This window comes from Polypterus senegalus, chromosome 2 (assembly GCF_016835505.1).
Source record: "Polypterus senegalus isolate Bchr_013 chromosome 2, ASM1683550v1, whole genome shotgun sequence".
Taxonomy (NCBI): domain Eukaryota; kingdom Metazoa; phylum Chordata; class Cladistia; order Polypteriformes; family Polypteridae; genus Polypterus; species Polypterus senegalus.
The window spans coordinates 209,376,522-209,393,057 of NC_053155.1; the positions used below are offsets into that span (position 1 = coordinate 209,376,522).

General features: G+C 36.2%; 1 protein-coding gene across 3 annotated transcripts in view; it reads left to right on the top strand.

Annotated features, from left to right (window-relative positions):
* rubcnl (rubicon like autophagy enhancer) overlaps positions 1-10,669 on the top strand; it is a 57,092-nt gene extending 46,423 nt beyond the window's left edge. For all 3 annotated transcript variants that reach the window (XM_039745255.1, XM_039745253.1, XM_039745254.1), the window contains 7 exons: positions 96-241; positions 2,549-2,613; positions 3,382-3,620; positions 4,036-4,097; positions 8,231-8,384; positions 8,929-9,019; positions 10,279-10,669. In XM_039745255.1, the coding sequence (XP_039601189.1) occupies positions 96-241; positions 2,549-2,613; positions 3,382-3,620; positions 4,036-4,097; positions 8,231-8,384; positions 8,929-9,019; positions 10,279-10,397 (876 nt within the window). In that variant the 3' untranslated portion in view covers positions 10,398-10,669. The remainder of the gene's footprint in view (positions 1-95; positions 242-2,548; positions 2,614-3,381; positions 3,621-4,035; positions 4,098-8,230; positions 8,385-8,928; positions 9,020-10,278) is intronic.
* The last annotated feature ends 5,867 nt before the right edge of the window (positions 10,670-16,536 follow it).

A 16,536-nucleotide genomic window follows, 5' to 3' on the forward strand; every position in this document is an offset into this window, starting at 1 on the left:
ATAGGCACCTCTACAATGGGATAATTATTAATTCACCTGTAATTCAGTATTGTGGAGCTGTAACAATATCTGATCTTTTTTCTTTCTTTAATTAGTTTCTCACTGTAAGAAGTGATATTACAACTACAGAGGACAGCTTAAATTTGGCAGAGGAAATTAGGCTGAAATCCAGGATGCGAGGCACTTTACTTTGGGCCCCACCTCGCTTTCAGATCATTTTTAGTATTCATGAACCACTAAAGTAAGTTTTTATTTTCATAATCTTTTAAACTTAAAAATGGTTCTGTACCTGTGTGCCTTATACATTCAAATATAACTAATCATTACATATAATAGCTCAACAGTAAAAAATGGCAAATTCAGCCAATGGCTTGTTTAATTGATGTTGCCTTTGTGTTAGTAATATGTACACATTTACTCAGATTAATCAAGAGCAGGACTACCAGATTTTATAAAATGACTTACTCACACATCACGATTTATGAACTTAATGTTTTTACATTTAAGAGTTGTCTACAATAATTTGAGGAATACGTCTAAGTGTGTGTTGTTTGAATTGCTTGTTTTGGAGTTATGGGGAAATAATTACTGTTGTACTTTTGTTGTACATTTTTACTGATTTTATTTTTGTGAGTTTCATCAAATCGAATTCCATGCAACTGATGTGGAGTGAGGCAGAACACATGCCCTTTTATCTTAGATGAGTTCAATATAAAATGTGGCATAGCTAATCCCTACAACACACTATTGCAAGCAACCTCCCACCTGTTGCCATGGGTTTCACAGTAGCATCAATATTCAAAGTCTTATTTGTGCTATATTCATCATTTTTTAAATTTATAGTAAATATTCAAAATGGTGAAACGTTTTATGTTAAAAATACATGAAGAAATGAATGTGTCATTATAAATGTTTTCTCATTCTAACTGTACAAAGATTATTTTTACATTGTGAACAAGATGTTACACTCGCCTAGCATTGCTCAGTCCGATGTATGTCAAGTAGGTTGAGACATCAAAAACAATAATTTTATTTAAAAAGTAAATAACCAGTAGCGATAAACACAGGGATCACACAAAGTACTCCTAACAGAAAGAAAACAAAACCCTACTGCTCATCTGAGTCTACCTGAACAGGTGTCAATATAACAGGTTGTGGTGCCTTCAGCACTTGACTACAGAAAGGAACACACCACAGTGTTCTCTTTTACTGATCCTGTTTATCTTGCTTGGATCCTGCCTTCTGCCTTTTCTTTCCTAAGTACACTCCAAAATTGTAAAACATTAGTGGTCTGTCAAGAATGTGGTTTTTCAGCTCTAAATATGTTCGACTTCTCAAGTTCATTCCTGATCACTTTTGACATCAGGATTACTTTCTCAAATGCCTAGTGTCCCTGCCCCCCAAAGATCCTGCTGCTGTCTGAAGGAGAAGGCAACTCTCTGGTAGTTTGTCCTCCCCAGTACTAAGAGGGGGCTCATATGTGCTGTAAAGGTACCTCTTGCTGCCTAACTGGCCTCAGCTTAGCCATACACTGTATTAAATACAATTTGAAATAAAAACTGAAATTTGGTAATCATTCATTGTTCATTAGCAATATCATTTCCCCTTCCTGAAGGCACGGTGGTTAACCATACTGCCTCATACAATTAACATTCTGCGTTTGAATGCCACACAGAGTGGCATCTTTCTGTTTAACATTCTCCTGTTGTTGGTGTGGGTTTTTCTCTTTTGTCATCAGAGATGAGCAGATTACTATAATTGGTGACTCTAAAGTTTCTCAGAGTAAATGTAATTTTAGATGTATGTGCATAAATGGGCCCTGCAGTGGACTAGCGCCCTGTCCATATCCTTTTTCTGCTTTGCACCCATTTCTGCTGTGATAAGATATAGCTCCCTGCAAACCTTAACTGAATCAAGCTTGCTTGAGAATATTATGGTACATGTTATTCTCTATCTTCTGATGCATTCTATTATATGGCTGTTCTAAACTTGTCCAGTATGGCTGTGAATGTGTGTCCTTTAATAGGCAGGTGCCCTTTCCAGATTTACTTCCTGCCCTGTATTGCTGGGATTATGCATGGGTTCCCCATGACACTGAATTTGATAAGCTGTGTAGCACATTATATATGTATATGTCCTTTCCTCTCCATCTAAACTTGCTGGCAATGTTGTTTTCACTTGACCTAATAAAGTTGTGGTTGTATAGTAGGCCATGCTCCTCCTGTCATGTTTACATCCTTCATTCACTGTAGTCCATGTTCATCTTCTCAAGTTTGCACTTTATAAGAAACAAGAACCTTGAAAAATGACAAATTATGTTTATATATACACTTTACATCTTAGTACTCTGACTCTATGTAATTTTTATTTTAAGCACCTTCTGACTTTCATATCCTTTTTTTCTAAAGAGTAATAGAGTATCTTAAAATAATGGCTTTTTTAGATTTGTTATTTCCAGATCCCTTGGTTCAAATGAAGTTTAACATTTTACTGTCTGCATAGAGTAAAAATAAAATCTGACATTAGTAATGTCTTTTTTTCTCCCTAGACGAGAAGTTGTTTTAATTTCACAAAACTACTTGTGTGCGGGATGTGGCACAGAAGTCGAACCAAGTAAGTTAAACTATTAATCAAGAATATTGTACTGTTTCAGCAAAAAACAAAATACAATTGATTTTGTTGTGAATAAATTAAAAAATATTTTAACTCTTTGTTTGTAAATCCTTCTGTGTATGACTGCATCAGTCCTGCAACCAACTTAACCACTGATCATCAAGAGGATGGTTCTAAAATTCATACAATAGAGGAACTGATGCAAATTTGGAAAATTTGGGAATGGTAGTGTATATGGAAATAGTTTATATTGTAGTTTTACACATGTGAAGTATCTTGGGATTCTATTCACTATAGAATAGAATATTATTAAATAATGTGATTGTTTCCCTAAAAGGTTATATTACAGAGTTTTACATTACAGTGCATTAGAAAAGCAATATTTCGAGATAACACCAGCAAATCAAATCTGAAGCAAAAAAAAAAAAAAGGTGAATAAAAATGGACATTAGTATCAGTGAAAATAAATGAGTTAATGAGGTTCTCAAACTTAGAAAGCTTTGTTAACATCTTCTGAGCACATATACTGTATTGTACCTGATTATAATGGAATAGCAGGGACTTTAACCTCATTATTTTTTCCTTGGTAAATGAGTGTTTTTTCAAGTTATTCAGTTTTTGAACATCAAGATTATGCCAACTTACTGTATATTTCAGTGCACTAATGTTTGATAAAAACCTGAAAAATATAAAATGTGTTACAAAGTAATTTGCTAGGAACTCATTTTAAATGATTGTAACGAACTGCATAAATCTACTCTCATTTAGGATATATCAAGAAACTGAGATACTGTGAATATCTGGGCAAATATTTCTGCGACTGTTGCCATAACAATCTGGAATCTGTTATCCCGGGAAGAATAATATTGAAGTGGGACTTTAGCAAATACACTGTTTGTAACTTCTCCAAGCAGCTTTTGGACAGCATATGGGAGAACCCATTGTTCAATGTGTGTTGTGTAAATAAAAAACTGTATTCAAAAGCCAAAGAACTGGACCGGTTCAGGGTAAGTATTATGCTGTGTAGGACTGTATTTGTTGGGCTGTTAGGTTTTTCAGTATGTTCATAACACATTGAATGAATGGCTTGATAACATTGTTATTATTAAAATGGCATCTCAAGCACTATAAAGTTATAATTGCAATAGTTATCACAAAGAAGAAAATGACCAGAAACTAGAAAAATGATCCACACATCCATCCATCCGTGAATTTTTTTAAAATGCTTAGTGTATTCATTTCAATGTCATGGCAATTAGGTTTTAACTAATGTTAAAATCAGTTGCAGTTTGGTTGAAATCTGCATCACAGACTTACCAAGTCGTATGTTAAATATGCATGATTAAATAGTAGTCTGTTTTGTGTTTTAGGTCTACTGATAATATATTTGCAGGTAGATAATTATTGTTTTATTTTTCAAAGGAGGTGCAAGAACAATTGATGTACATTAAAAAACTTTTGAAAACCTGCAGATTTTCAGAAAGGTAATTATTATATTTTGTTCTTGTTAATAAATAAAATCTACTAGTATTTAATGAATACATTCTGTTTAGTAACGTTTCAGACTTAAGATTCAAGAAGACTTAAGACGCTGACATAGTATACATTAGTACATTTACTAATTAAAAAAAATCTTTGCTTTTATTTAACACTTTTATGTTTAAAATAGACAAAAATCATTACCACTTTCTGTGAACTATATTTTATTCATGGAAATGGCCCATAAAATGAAGGAAAATCACATTGTTACACATATACCATGGCTGTCAAACAAACCCCCAGATGTATGTAATATTTTATATTATTTAAAAGTTTAAAGATATTCTTCACCCAAAAGTGTTTTTTTATGTGTTACTTACCCCATATACTTTGTAGTGGTGCCGGATAACAATTTTTAATCTAATGTTTTCTTGGATAAAATATATAAGAAAAATTTTAATAGAATGGGATCAATAGGTGACCTGTGGCAAATATTGTTGCCCCACAGTTTTTAATAGTTAAGGTAAAAATAACACAGATAAACTTAACTTTGCTTCTGCTTGTTTTAGGGAATTATCTAAAGACATTTCTGAAGTAAATAAATAAATTCTGTATTGTACAACTGTGACGTAGGAGAAACCATTGCATTAAGCCTAGCTTTTTGAACACTGTATAAGGCTTCAGACTTGAAAATATGGCCTGGCAGAACTAGCTTATCATCAATACAGTATTTCATCAAAAAATGTACGCCTGTAGATTTCTTTGAGCATATCTTTTTAAAATTGTTATTTTACAATGAAGCCTAATATTGTACTGACTTAGAGAAGAAATTTAAATGAATAGGATTGGGAGATGAGAAGTATTTAAGAAAATAGGTAAGGGTCATAACCAGATAAAACAGTCAGCCAGTTGTCAAGTCATGTGCACAAAAAAAAAAAAAAATTAGTTTGTAACCAAGAATAGAAACTCTAAAAAATAAAGCAGTGCACACCACCACAGGAATCTAAATATTGGATATTCCAGTAAAGTACATGCCAATAATTGTATCGGCGCTCTGGATGATGTTGCATGTCACATACTCCTGGGTAATTCTGGGAACAATTTCGGTGGTAATGGTCACCGTAGCAAATAGCAGTGATCTCGACAAACACAATGGCATTATCACAATTAAACTTTTTAATTATTGCATAAAACAAATAGATTTAAAAATCAAATTCCTTGAGGTCCAAAACCTTATATTCCATGTATAACATGCACTCAGAGATTGTAGGGAAGGCCAACACAATTTTAGGAAAACAGCTTATTATAACAAATATGTTGGATTTTTTTCATTATTTTTTTTTCTAATAAAGGTTTTGAATACTTTACTGTAAATGACTAATATTTTGTCTGTTATTTGTCATTTACATTTGATGCAAAAGTGTTAGCTATGAAGTTAGGCTAGTCTTGTCTAGACCAGGGGTCAGCAACCTACGGCAAGTGTGGCACGTGGAATGATTTTCACTGGCACTCTGATTGAATTGAAATACATTAAAAATTATATTTTTAAATTTATTTTATTTATTTTTTTATTTTATTGATTTTATTGTAATCATTCCATATAAATAGATCAATTTTTTACAAAAAATAGGATTGAAAACAAATCAACCCCCACCCCTGAAAAAGAGAGCATGACCAATGGAGTAGAACTTAAAGCTAGTAAAAATAAATAAATTGATGAGTTTAATAAGCGAGTAAAGATAAATGGAGAAGAAAAAGAAATGGGAAGAGAATCTGCTTCCTCAGTGCTTTAAAAGCTTATTCTAAAATATTATTGATTAGATCCTGCCAGGTTTTGAAAAAGTTCTGCACAGATCCTCTAAGTGAGACTTTGATTTTTTCCAATTTCAAATAATATAAAACATCAGTTACCCACTGACTTAATAGAGGAGATTTAGGATTCTTGCAGTTTAGCAAAATAAGTCTGTGTGCCAATAATGTAGTGAAGGCAATCACAGTTTGTCCTTCTCCACTTTAAGGCCATCTGGAAGAACACCAAACACAGCTGTTAATGGGTTAGGAGGGATTGTGACACCAAGGCTGTCTGAAAGGCATTTAAAGATTTTGGTCCAGAATGATGTTAATTTGGTGCAGGCCCAAAATATGTGACCCAGTGAGGCTGGAACTTGATTGCAGCGTTCGCAGGTTGGATCTTGCCCTGGAAACATTTTGGACAGTTTTAAGCAAGATGTGCACATATGGAGCTCGAGTGAATTCTCTGCATTGCTACCTTCCACTCCTTTTCTGATATGTCTTGTCTAAACCAGGGGTCGGCAACCTACGGCACACGTGCCAAGCATGGCATGTGGAATGATTTTCAGTGGCACTCTGATTGAATTGAAATATAGTAAAAAAATTATATTTTAATTACAGCGCCTGCGTTTGCGAATGCAACTGAAATGTAAATGGAAACCATGTGTTCAGTGCAGGCTGTGGTACATTAAAACAAACTTAAGTATTATTAAGTTATTATTAAGTAATGTACTGCCCTAAAATGACTCTTAAAAGGCAAAAACTTGATGTTCGCTCTTTTCAAGACTCTTGCATGAAAGATTATGGATTTTTACAACAAAAGGATTGTGCTCTGTGTGCATTATGCTGTGAAAGTGTTGTGTGTTGTACATCAAGTGTACAAAGACATTATCAAATTAAACATCAGTCCACATTTAAAAACTCTGATGAGAAAAGTGAATCTATAAAAAGAGCTGCTTAAGAAACAAACTACTTATTTTAGTCAAATAACTAAAACCAAAAATAAAGCCACCGAATGTAGTTATACAATTGCTTCGCATTAATTGATTAATAGCTCTGATTAATAATAAAGAATAATTAATCATATTAGAATTTGATATTTTTTTCTTATTCAAACTACTAATTTTGGATTGAAAAAAACTTGCAATTTATCATTTGTAATACAATTTTTAATAAATATGTTGAAAATGTAAATTTGACAAAACATTCTTTTCACATATGATCCTATGTATTTTAAAATATTGAATGACCAATAATATAAGATCCGGTTATAATGGGGTTATAATGGGCATACTTTAGAAGCCCATTATAACCGGACCAATTCTGATACTATATATAACAAAATTGGTAGAATTATGTCGGCACTTGGAATAACATTGTAACATAGGTTTGGCAAAATACTGCTGAAAGGTTGCAGACCCCTGGTCTAGACTATTAGTCCTATTATTGTAACATGTTTTGTAAGAAGATTATGGTAGTTTGAAAAATTAACACCAGAGGGCAGTGCTGTTACATTTTTTAAGCTTCTTTCATCTTTCCCAGCAGAAACTGGTTTGCACTGAAGAAGTTCACAAGCAATCAAAGCTTTCAGTTTGTCTGTAAATTATATTTTCTTCAGATATGACTATTACATTCCTAGACTTTTAAACAGAAATTGTCATTTATTTCATATTAGCACTCATAAAGTGGTTAAAACTATTTTTCTTCACACTTATTTCTTACTAGCTTCTCACTCACTACTTTTACATTATTCTTTGCATATTTTCCATTATTATGAACATGGCCCTATCCAAATTAAGAATCTATGGAGTACTTTTATAAATTCTTCTTTGGTGCTTTTTGATTAAATTAGCTTTTTTGTTTGTTTTTGCCTTTTTTAACAAAGTTCTTGAGACTGCAGTGTTGTTCAGTAAAACAGGACTACTTTATGGGCCCTTAAGTCATTTGTAACTAAAAGTTAACAAGAATAAATGAATTCAAAATAGTTGTGTCAGTTAAAAATGACTTAATGGCTTTATTTAAAGTCCTTTTTTTGTATTGTTGTCTATTGTCTACTTTCAATTTTTATATTATATTTCTTACTTTTTGGCTCTTCACAATAAGTATTTAAGCACCTATACTTGCAAGTCTTACTTACTGTGTAAGTCAAAGTGTCCAGAAACTCCTTCCAACCCATTCACTTGGACTCCAGAAGTATTGCAGGCATTGTGCCACAATGTATACAGTGATGAGAACACATGAAAACATGTTTTACTAATCAGAAAACACAACTTCATTACCTATGCACTAGTTCAGTTGTACAAAGCTATTGTGTGTTAAAATATCTTTTTTGTAATCAATTTTACAGGGTCTTGCTGGAGTTTGAACAGCTTCCTAATCACTTGACAGAGGAGTTACATGTTTTTTCCCTCGATGACTTTGTTAAAGTTAAGCGAGGACTTTTGATCACCCAGGCTAAGACCATCTTGAAAACTGCATCTTCTCACGTGGATACCTGTGAGGTACTTGAAAATATTCTAAAAACAGAGTGTCAGTAAATATTGTGTATAATGTGGTTTTGTAGTGTGATAAAAAAAGAAGAGATACATTTTCAGAACAGGAAGGACTTAAGCAGCTATTTCTTGATATGGTGGTCATACGCTCTTGGAAGTCATAAGCTATGGCTTTTGACTATCTACTAGTTTCACACAGTTCAAACATATGACACCAATCCTATTGTTGGCTCTTGAAAAAAGACTGGCTTTACCACTTTTCTTCATGGCAGTATGCACAATGAACACTTTAGCTCTCTCATATGTCTTCTGCCTTAGCTCTGACTCACCAACACACAGTGACATAAATACATAACTCACATGATATGAGACACACCCGGTGACAATGGTGGTAATTGGGTGGTGGGTCCGCAAAGAGTTATTCTCTTACCACACAAATTGTTTTACCACTATTTGCCTGAAATGGGTTTTGAATATCATACTGTTTTGATGAATAAACAATATATGAAAAACAACAATTTTTTAATTCAAAAATGTTTTTTCTTTTTTGCAGCTATGCCAAGCAAAGGGTTTTATTTGTGAGTTCTGCAAGAGTAAAGATGTAATCTTTCCATTTCAGATAGACATCTGTAAGCGATGTGATGGTAAGAGTTAAAGAAAAAAAAAGAGCTGTAATAATGAATTATGGACCATTTGGCTATTCATAAAAACATACTAAACATGTTTTTGTTAATTTTGGATTTTGATTTCTATTTTGCATTTCTCAGCATAAGATAACATTGTGAAACCTGCTTAATACTATTCAAGGTTGCGGTAGGCCAGTACCTTATCCCAGCAGGAAGCAGCTTTGAACAGGGAGCCAGTATATACATGTACACACACACATACACCCATACTTACACTCAGGCAGGGCAAATTTGGAATCACCAGTAACCTAACACGCATATGTCTTTTTGATATGCCATGATTTGTACAAGATAATTAGTGAAGAGATTGTCAGGCCATGGTTTTGGAATCATTAGTGGATCATGTATTTAGGTGGTCCAAAAATACCTTAGTATGGTTGAAGGAAAAAGATATTTAGAGATTTGATATAGCCCAGATAAAGTCAACACATAAACGCTGTAGAATCTGAAATGAACAATTTAGACTAGGTAAATCAGAAATGATAAAAAGTTGAAGCAGTTACACAATGAGAAGTGGGTCAAGATTCATCCATGGTTACAAATGAACACATTTTCCACTATAAGAATGCAGGTTTCTTGCAATATCACTACCAAAATGTTTTCTTGACTGCAATTGTTACCTGTCTAAAATCTAATTTAATATTGAAAGTTCTACAATTAACTTGGGAAGTTATAAATTCCAATTTGCCAGAAATCCTGTTTTCACTGTACATGTATAAACCTGTTTAGACATTTGATATCTTTCAACAATACCTTGTGCTTCATCCTAAACCTGTGCTATGCAACTCTTAACAAATGCTCATTTACCTTTGTGACTTCTTATCTCAGACTCTCTCCAAAGGTCTTTTTGTTGATCAGTAGCAGCAATCCTTGTGTTTAATTATGTTAAAAGTAAACCTGGTCTACCTGCTGTACTAATGCTGACATTACTAGCTTGTTGTTCTGACCATTTTTACTGTCAACTACCAATTATGGATTTCACTTTCTTGATAAGATGTTTTCTAGTCTCTACATAGTGTGTCAGTGTTTCCATTTCTTTTATTCTGTATATGGGTTTGCGCTCTGCAGTTTGCTTTGTAAATCACCTTTTGACTGTGTACTCTGTGAATTGTGCTAGACTGACAGCCTCATAATTAATATCTCAAGATGATGGAGGAGACATAGAAGTTTTCATTCAGATTGTTCCTCTCATACTCCTGTTTCCCTTTTTTTTACAGCATGTAGAGCATGTTTTCACAAGGACTGCTTTCAATCCGAACATTGTCCCAGGTGTCTGCGAATTCAGGCTCGCAAAATACTTGCCAATATCTCTGAGACTACACAATGTATACATTGAAAATAAATTACAATTGTTTATAATATTTATTTGGAAAGTGATATATTTATTATGGATGACAGATAATTTGTATATTTTCTGGAAAGTTGTACTGTAAATATTGTACTTCTTGTAATTCTAACACTAAACTGTTTGTGAAAGTAATTTATATATTTTTAGTGACAGGGCCACCTAATGAAGGTATAAATGTTTTATGTAAATACTTCAACAGCTACGCTCAACCACATTGTACTTGTGCAAGGCACAAAATTAAAAAATTTTGAATTCTTAAAGAATTTTTAGAATGATATTTTTCATGGTCAAGCAATCTATTCTTATCAGATTTTATGTATTTATTAAAAATGCTGCTGTAGTAATGACTTTTCTATTATGAACATTTAAGCAAAAAATGCATTTGTGAAATTCTACCTTTCAAAAGGCAAATAAAATACATTTATTTTTATGGATACTTGTTAGTAATAGCTCTGTTAGTCCCCATTTATGATGATTTGTTCTTTTGTAATTTATGAAATTATACTTTATGTGCAAAACTGATTGGTCTTTGTTCTTGGCCATGGTGCTATTTGTGTGTATTTGTTCATATACAGTATATATGATAGGTTAGATAACCTAGCAAGAGTCAAGACTGTCATTGCCATTGTGGAGGAACTAATTCCTGCTGTTGAAGCAGTTTCTTAGATGCAGATCTGATTTCCTGTAGGAAGTGTATTGAATTGCTGTCTTTCTGCAACCTTTTGTGCCAGTAGCCATATCATAGCATGTTTGGGTCCCAGCTAGTATTTGGATGGGAGACCACTTAGGAAAAGCTTGGGTTGCTGTTAGAACAATTGTTGGAGAGGCCAGCAGGAGGCACAGTGTCGTGACAAGGACACTGTGCTGTAAAAATGGTGCCATCATTCATATGAGACGTAAAATTGAGGTACTGACTGTGGTCATAAAAGATCCCTTGTGTATCTTTTGTAAAGAGTAGGGATTTCCCCATATCCACCATGCCCAGGTCATTCTGGCCCCAAAATCATTCCCTGTCTCTAAGTGGCTAACTGTCTCATCCCTTAAATATCCATCCATCCATTATCCAACCCGCTATATCCTAACACAGGATCATGGGGATCTGCTGGAGCCAATCCCAGCCAACACAGGGCGCAAGGCAGGAACAAACCCTGGGCAGGGCACCAGTCAACCGCAGGGCACACACACCCACACACCAAGCACACACTAGGGACAATTTAGGATTGCCAATGCACCTAACCTGCATGTGTTTGGACTCTGGGAGGAAACCGGAGCACCTGGAGGAAACCTAAACAGACACAGGGAGAACATGCAAACTCCACTCAGGGAGGACCTGGGAAGCGAACCCATGTCTCCTAACTGCAAGGCAGCAGTGCTACCACTGCGCCACCGTGCCGCCCATCCCTTAACTACCTAATAGCAAATGAGTGGTGAGGGTACTAGTGGAAAATTGCTGCTGTCGCATCATCCAGGTGGATGGTGCATTTTGGTGATGTTGGTTGAAGTGGCTCGCTTCTCTCTTAAGTACAGCAATATAAATAGTGAGAAAATCACTATACAAATGCAAAGTCTTCTTCTTCTCTATGCATCTGGAAAGGTGTGTAATCATAAAGGTCAGCCCTATTGTCACTTCCAGGAACTCTTGGTTTCATATTAATTTATTATGTGTCTTTTATGTGGAATTCCAGTGCTTTCTTGCAATGAGAAGGAATGGGGGTTCAGGCAAATGAAGTGCTCATCATCTTTTATTTAGTGGCCAAACTAGTACTTTGGCGGCAATGAACTGTGACTATATTTTACTTCAATTCAGTGCTTGTGGTGAGCTGGAGCCCCTATATATTTAATCTGTGACACAAATCCATCAGACAGCAGGCTTACACACCCTACCTCTCTCATTCATACAGACAAGTCAAGTTGGGGAGCATGTACTGGTACAGTGTGTTGCCACACCCACTACACGATGAAACAATTTGGGATCCCATTTTGCAACCCCCCAGGCAAACACGCGGTCCAGTCCCACCCTCCGGAAATTACCCTCTATCTGCCGCAGCCAGGTGTTAACGTGGGTGACCCCTTGGCCTGGTCTAGCCACTTCGGTCCCCATCAAAGAGGATCTTACGAGCCAGATCACCCTCAGGGAAAAGCGCCACATGGCCATAGTGCCTTAACTGACGCTCCATCACAATACAGGTAATGTGCCTCATTAGGGACTCCATGAGCAACCGCTCATTTGACACAAAGTCAAGCCAACAGTACCCAAGGATTTTCCAGAGAGACACAGTACCAAAGGAGTCCAGTCTTCATCTCAGGTCACTGGATAGCATCTATGTCTCGCAACCATATAGCAAGACAGGAAGCACCAGGACTCAAAAGACTTGGACTTTCATCCTTTTGCATAGATATCGGGATTGCCACAGACCCCTTTCCAACGACCTCATGACCCCCCCATGCTCTCCCAATCTGTCTACTGACTTCATAGGAAGAGTCACCAGAGACATGAATGTCACTGCCAAGGTAAGTAAACCTCTCAACAAGGTCAAAAATGTCTCCGCAAACAGACACACTGCTGATGGCTGTGCCCAAGAGGTCATTAAAGGCCTGGATCTTGGTTTTTATACAGGACACTAAGACTCCTCACTCAGTCTCTTGAGCACCCCAATCAGAGCCTCCATTGACTCCATGAAGATCACAGCATCGTCAGCAAAGTCAAGATCTGTGAATCTTTCTTCACCAACAGATGCCCCATAGCCGCTGGACGCTATGACCTTGCCCAACAGAGTAGGAGCAAGAACACATCCCTAACAAACCCCAGAATCAACTGGGAAAAACACAGAGGTCCTGCCTCCACTCTGCACAGCTCTCACAGTACCAGTGTATAGGCCGGTCATGATAACCCAGCAACCCCAAGGGGATCCCACAATCCCTCTGGATGTCCCACAGGGCAGCTCGATCAACTGAGCTGAAAGCTTTGCGAAAATTGACAAAGGCTGCAAAGAAATTCTGCCGATATTCGCGTTTGTGTTCCATGAGAACCCTCAGTGCCAGGATGTGGTCAATGGTAGACTTCTTAGGTGTAAAACCAGACTGTTCCGGTCGCTGGTAGGTGAGCAAGTGATCATGGATCCTATTGAGGATGACCCTAGAAAGGACCTTAAATGGCACCAAGAGCAGTGTTATCCCCCTGTAGGTGCCACCAGGGGTGCGGAAATCCAACGCCGGACTCGTCCAACATGGGTAAATTGACCGTTGGACAAGCGTGTTTTTCTGGTTTTAGTTGTCCGTGGACAAGTGCAATTTTCTGGAGAAAAAAGAATTATATGTGCTGTGCAGGGCACATTTTACCACTACTTTAAAATTTTAAACATTTGGGTATGTACTTCGTGCGGAAACAGTCTACTTAGGTATGTTCTTCATGTCTCAAATTAGTATTCAATATTGTTTACAAAATGACAGCTGATTTTTTCAAAGGGGAATTATTCTTGTGGTCTTACATAAGTATTTTACCCTACTATTTACACTCTTGGAGATGCGGTCATTTTTTTCATGCCGACATTACGATGTAATTTGATTTTTCATTATAATCGATAACTTTTATGTATTATTGATAAAATTAATTTTTTCTACATAAAAATGCGGTCATTTCACCTACAATGCAATTGTTTTCTCCACATAAAGCTTGTTAGGCAGTTAATCTTTCCTGAAATTTGCGATTTCACGTACGCTGTGATATATTGAGGAGTTAAGAAATTTATTGCGTGACATCAATTTTGATGAGCTATCTATAGATCGTTTTTGATTAGAGAATTTTTCATATAAAACAAGTTGGTTTTGCGCTGTCAGTTTATTAAAAATAAAGAAGAAAACATTCTAACGGTTTCCAAATGTTATGAAATATCAATAAAAATCTTCACTTAGACGCAATTATTTTTTTCCCCGACAACATCCGGTAATATTTACTTCTTTGGAAATGTACCATCTTGCGGAATTTCGAATACATCATTAGGAAATACCTGCGTAACCCATAATGCACTGTGGTAAGCACGTTGTTCTCGCTATATGAGAGTTGCTGAAACTGAAACAAGTAGCATTGCAGATGAGAAATGGATCATTGCTTCATTAAAACTGGCACAACAGGCCCTGAAAAACCTACGGGAGCATATTAAGGCCACGGTGAAAAAATACGGACACAGTGAAGACAAAAAAATGTAAATGTCGAGATTAAAGTCGACATTTCCATTTTATTCTCGTAGTTTATTTTATCAGTAGAATGTCGCAAACTAAATTTCATCTTAAAATGAATGTTTCATTTACTAGATTTTCTCAAACCCCATCATAAATTAATATAGCACATTAAATGCTTTATATTAAGTGTTCCCCGACCCAGCTGTTAATCTCTGCGTGCTTTTTCAACTGACTTCCTCTTACAATGAGGAAGCGCCGGCAGCAATTGGGCGGCGTTTCATGATACAGATGGACAATGACCCAAAACATACAGCCAAAGCAACCCTGGAATTTATTAAAGCAAAGAAGTGGAAAATTCTTGAATGGCCAAGTCAGTCACCTGATCTTAATCCAATTGAGCATGCATTTCACTTGTTGAAGACTAAACTTCAGACAGAAAGGCCCAGAAACAAACAGCAACTGAAAGCCGCTGCAGTAAAGGCCTGGCAGAGCATTTAAAAGGAGGGAACCCAGCATCTGGTGATGTCCATGAGTTCAAGACTTCAGGCTGTCATTGCCAGCAAAGGGTTTTCAACCAGGTATTAGAAATGAATCCTCCTCAGAACCAGTGGCAGGATGCAGTGGTCACTTCATTGCATATATTTGTCCTCAATGTGTGCCATAGGTATGTTCCATATAGCCCTCTTTTTTCTTTTTTTGTTGGGTCAGTTGCAGGGAATGTCATATCCCTAGAACCTGTGTCTGACCAACAAGATATTGATGGAAGACAATTTGTTTGATTATTCATCAGGAGGAGAGGTACATTTTCCAAACAATGTTTGATCAAACTCCACTTTGATCAGTCCCATGTGCCTCAATCACATTTGGAAATCCTGGGTAATGAGAATGTTAGGCTGATTGTGAGATTCTTTATGGAACTGTGGGTGTTTTTGCCTGTGTATTACCGACCTGCAATGGCATGAAACGCCTCTTTTATTGTCTGCACATGCAGGTGTCCAGGAAACACTATGAAAACCTGAAGGAAATAGTTCAGAGCCAAACAGACATTATGAATTGCCTAGCAAATTGCACCTTTAGATAGATTTTCCACATCGCCTGCAGTATATAGAAAAAGTGCCGGTTGCAAAAAAACTCAAAGCAATGCATACTGTCTGTGTGGTTGTGAGAGCCTGACTTTGCCTATTTTGACTTCAAATTTAAGGTGCTAATAAATCTTTCAGGTACAATATTCCCCTTCCAGCTAAAGTGGTATCTTTCAAAAATAATTTCCTCCGGGAGCAATAAAGGATCTTACCGATCGCACAAAACCCTCTCTATATGAAATACTCTTATTATAATTTGCGCACTGATATCAATTGGTCGCTCATTCATGAACGGCGAAGCCATGAATGAATGAATTCCATGCACAGACACTGATTAAGCGTGTGAGCTAATCCTTGTTTACATCGAACAAACCTGCTCCGAGAAGTTTTGAGGATTTGGATCTGCTGCTATGACAACACATCCAGCAAGGGTTTTGAAAAACCGACAGATCCAGGATCATGCGAAATCATCAACAATTACATCTGGCTAAACGAGTAATCCACGTACGAAAAATACCCCCAGGCCTGTTTTCATTCTGACCATTTTCCTTATCAGTGAACAGTTTTCACTTCTAATTAATTTCTTTGCCCTTCAATTTAGTAGCCCTGTTTTTAAGGATTCAGTCCTCTGAATTGATTGTATCTTCATTAAATGGCAGCCAAACAGTAATGAGACGTGAAACGAGCCAATAGAGGACCAGCTAAATTGTGTCTTCAAACTTCAACCGGTTTCACTCCAAACAGGTTCTTAATGAGAAGCCAATTCTTGCTGTTAATTAAACCCGTCATTTAATTCCATGGCTTTTTGTTTCTCTCATTCTGCCCCAGCAGACATTTATAAAACTGTTGATTTTCTGTTCTTACCA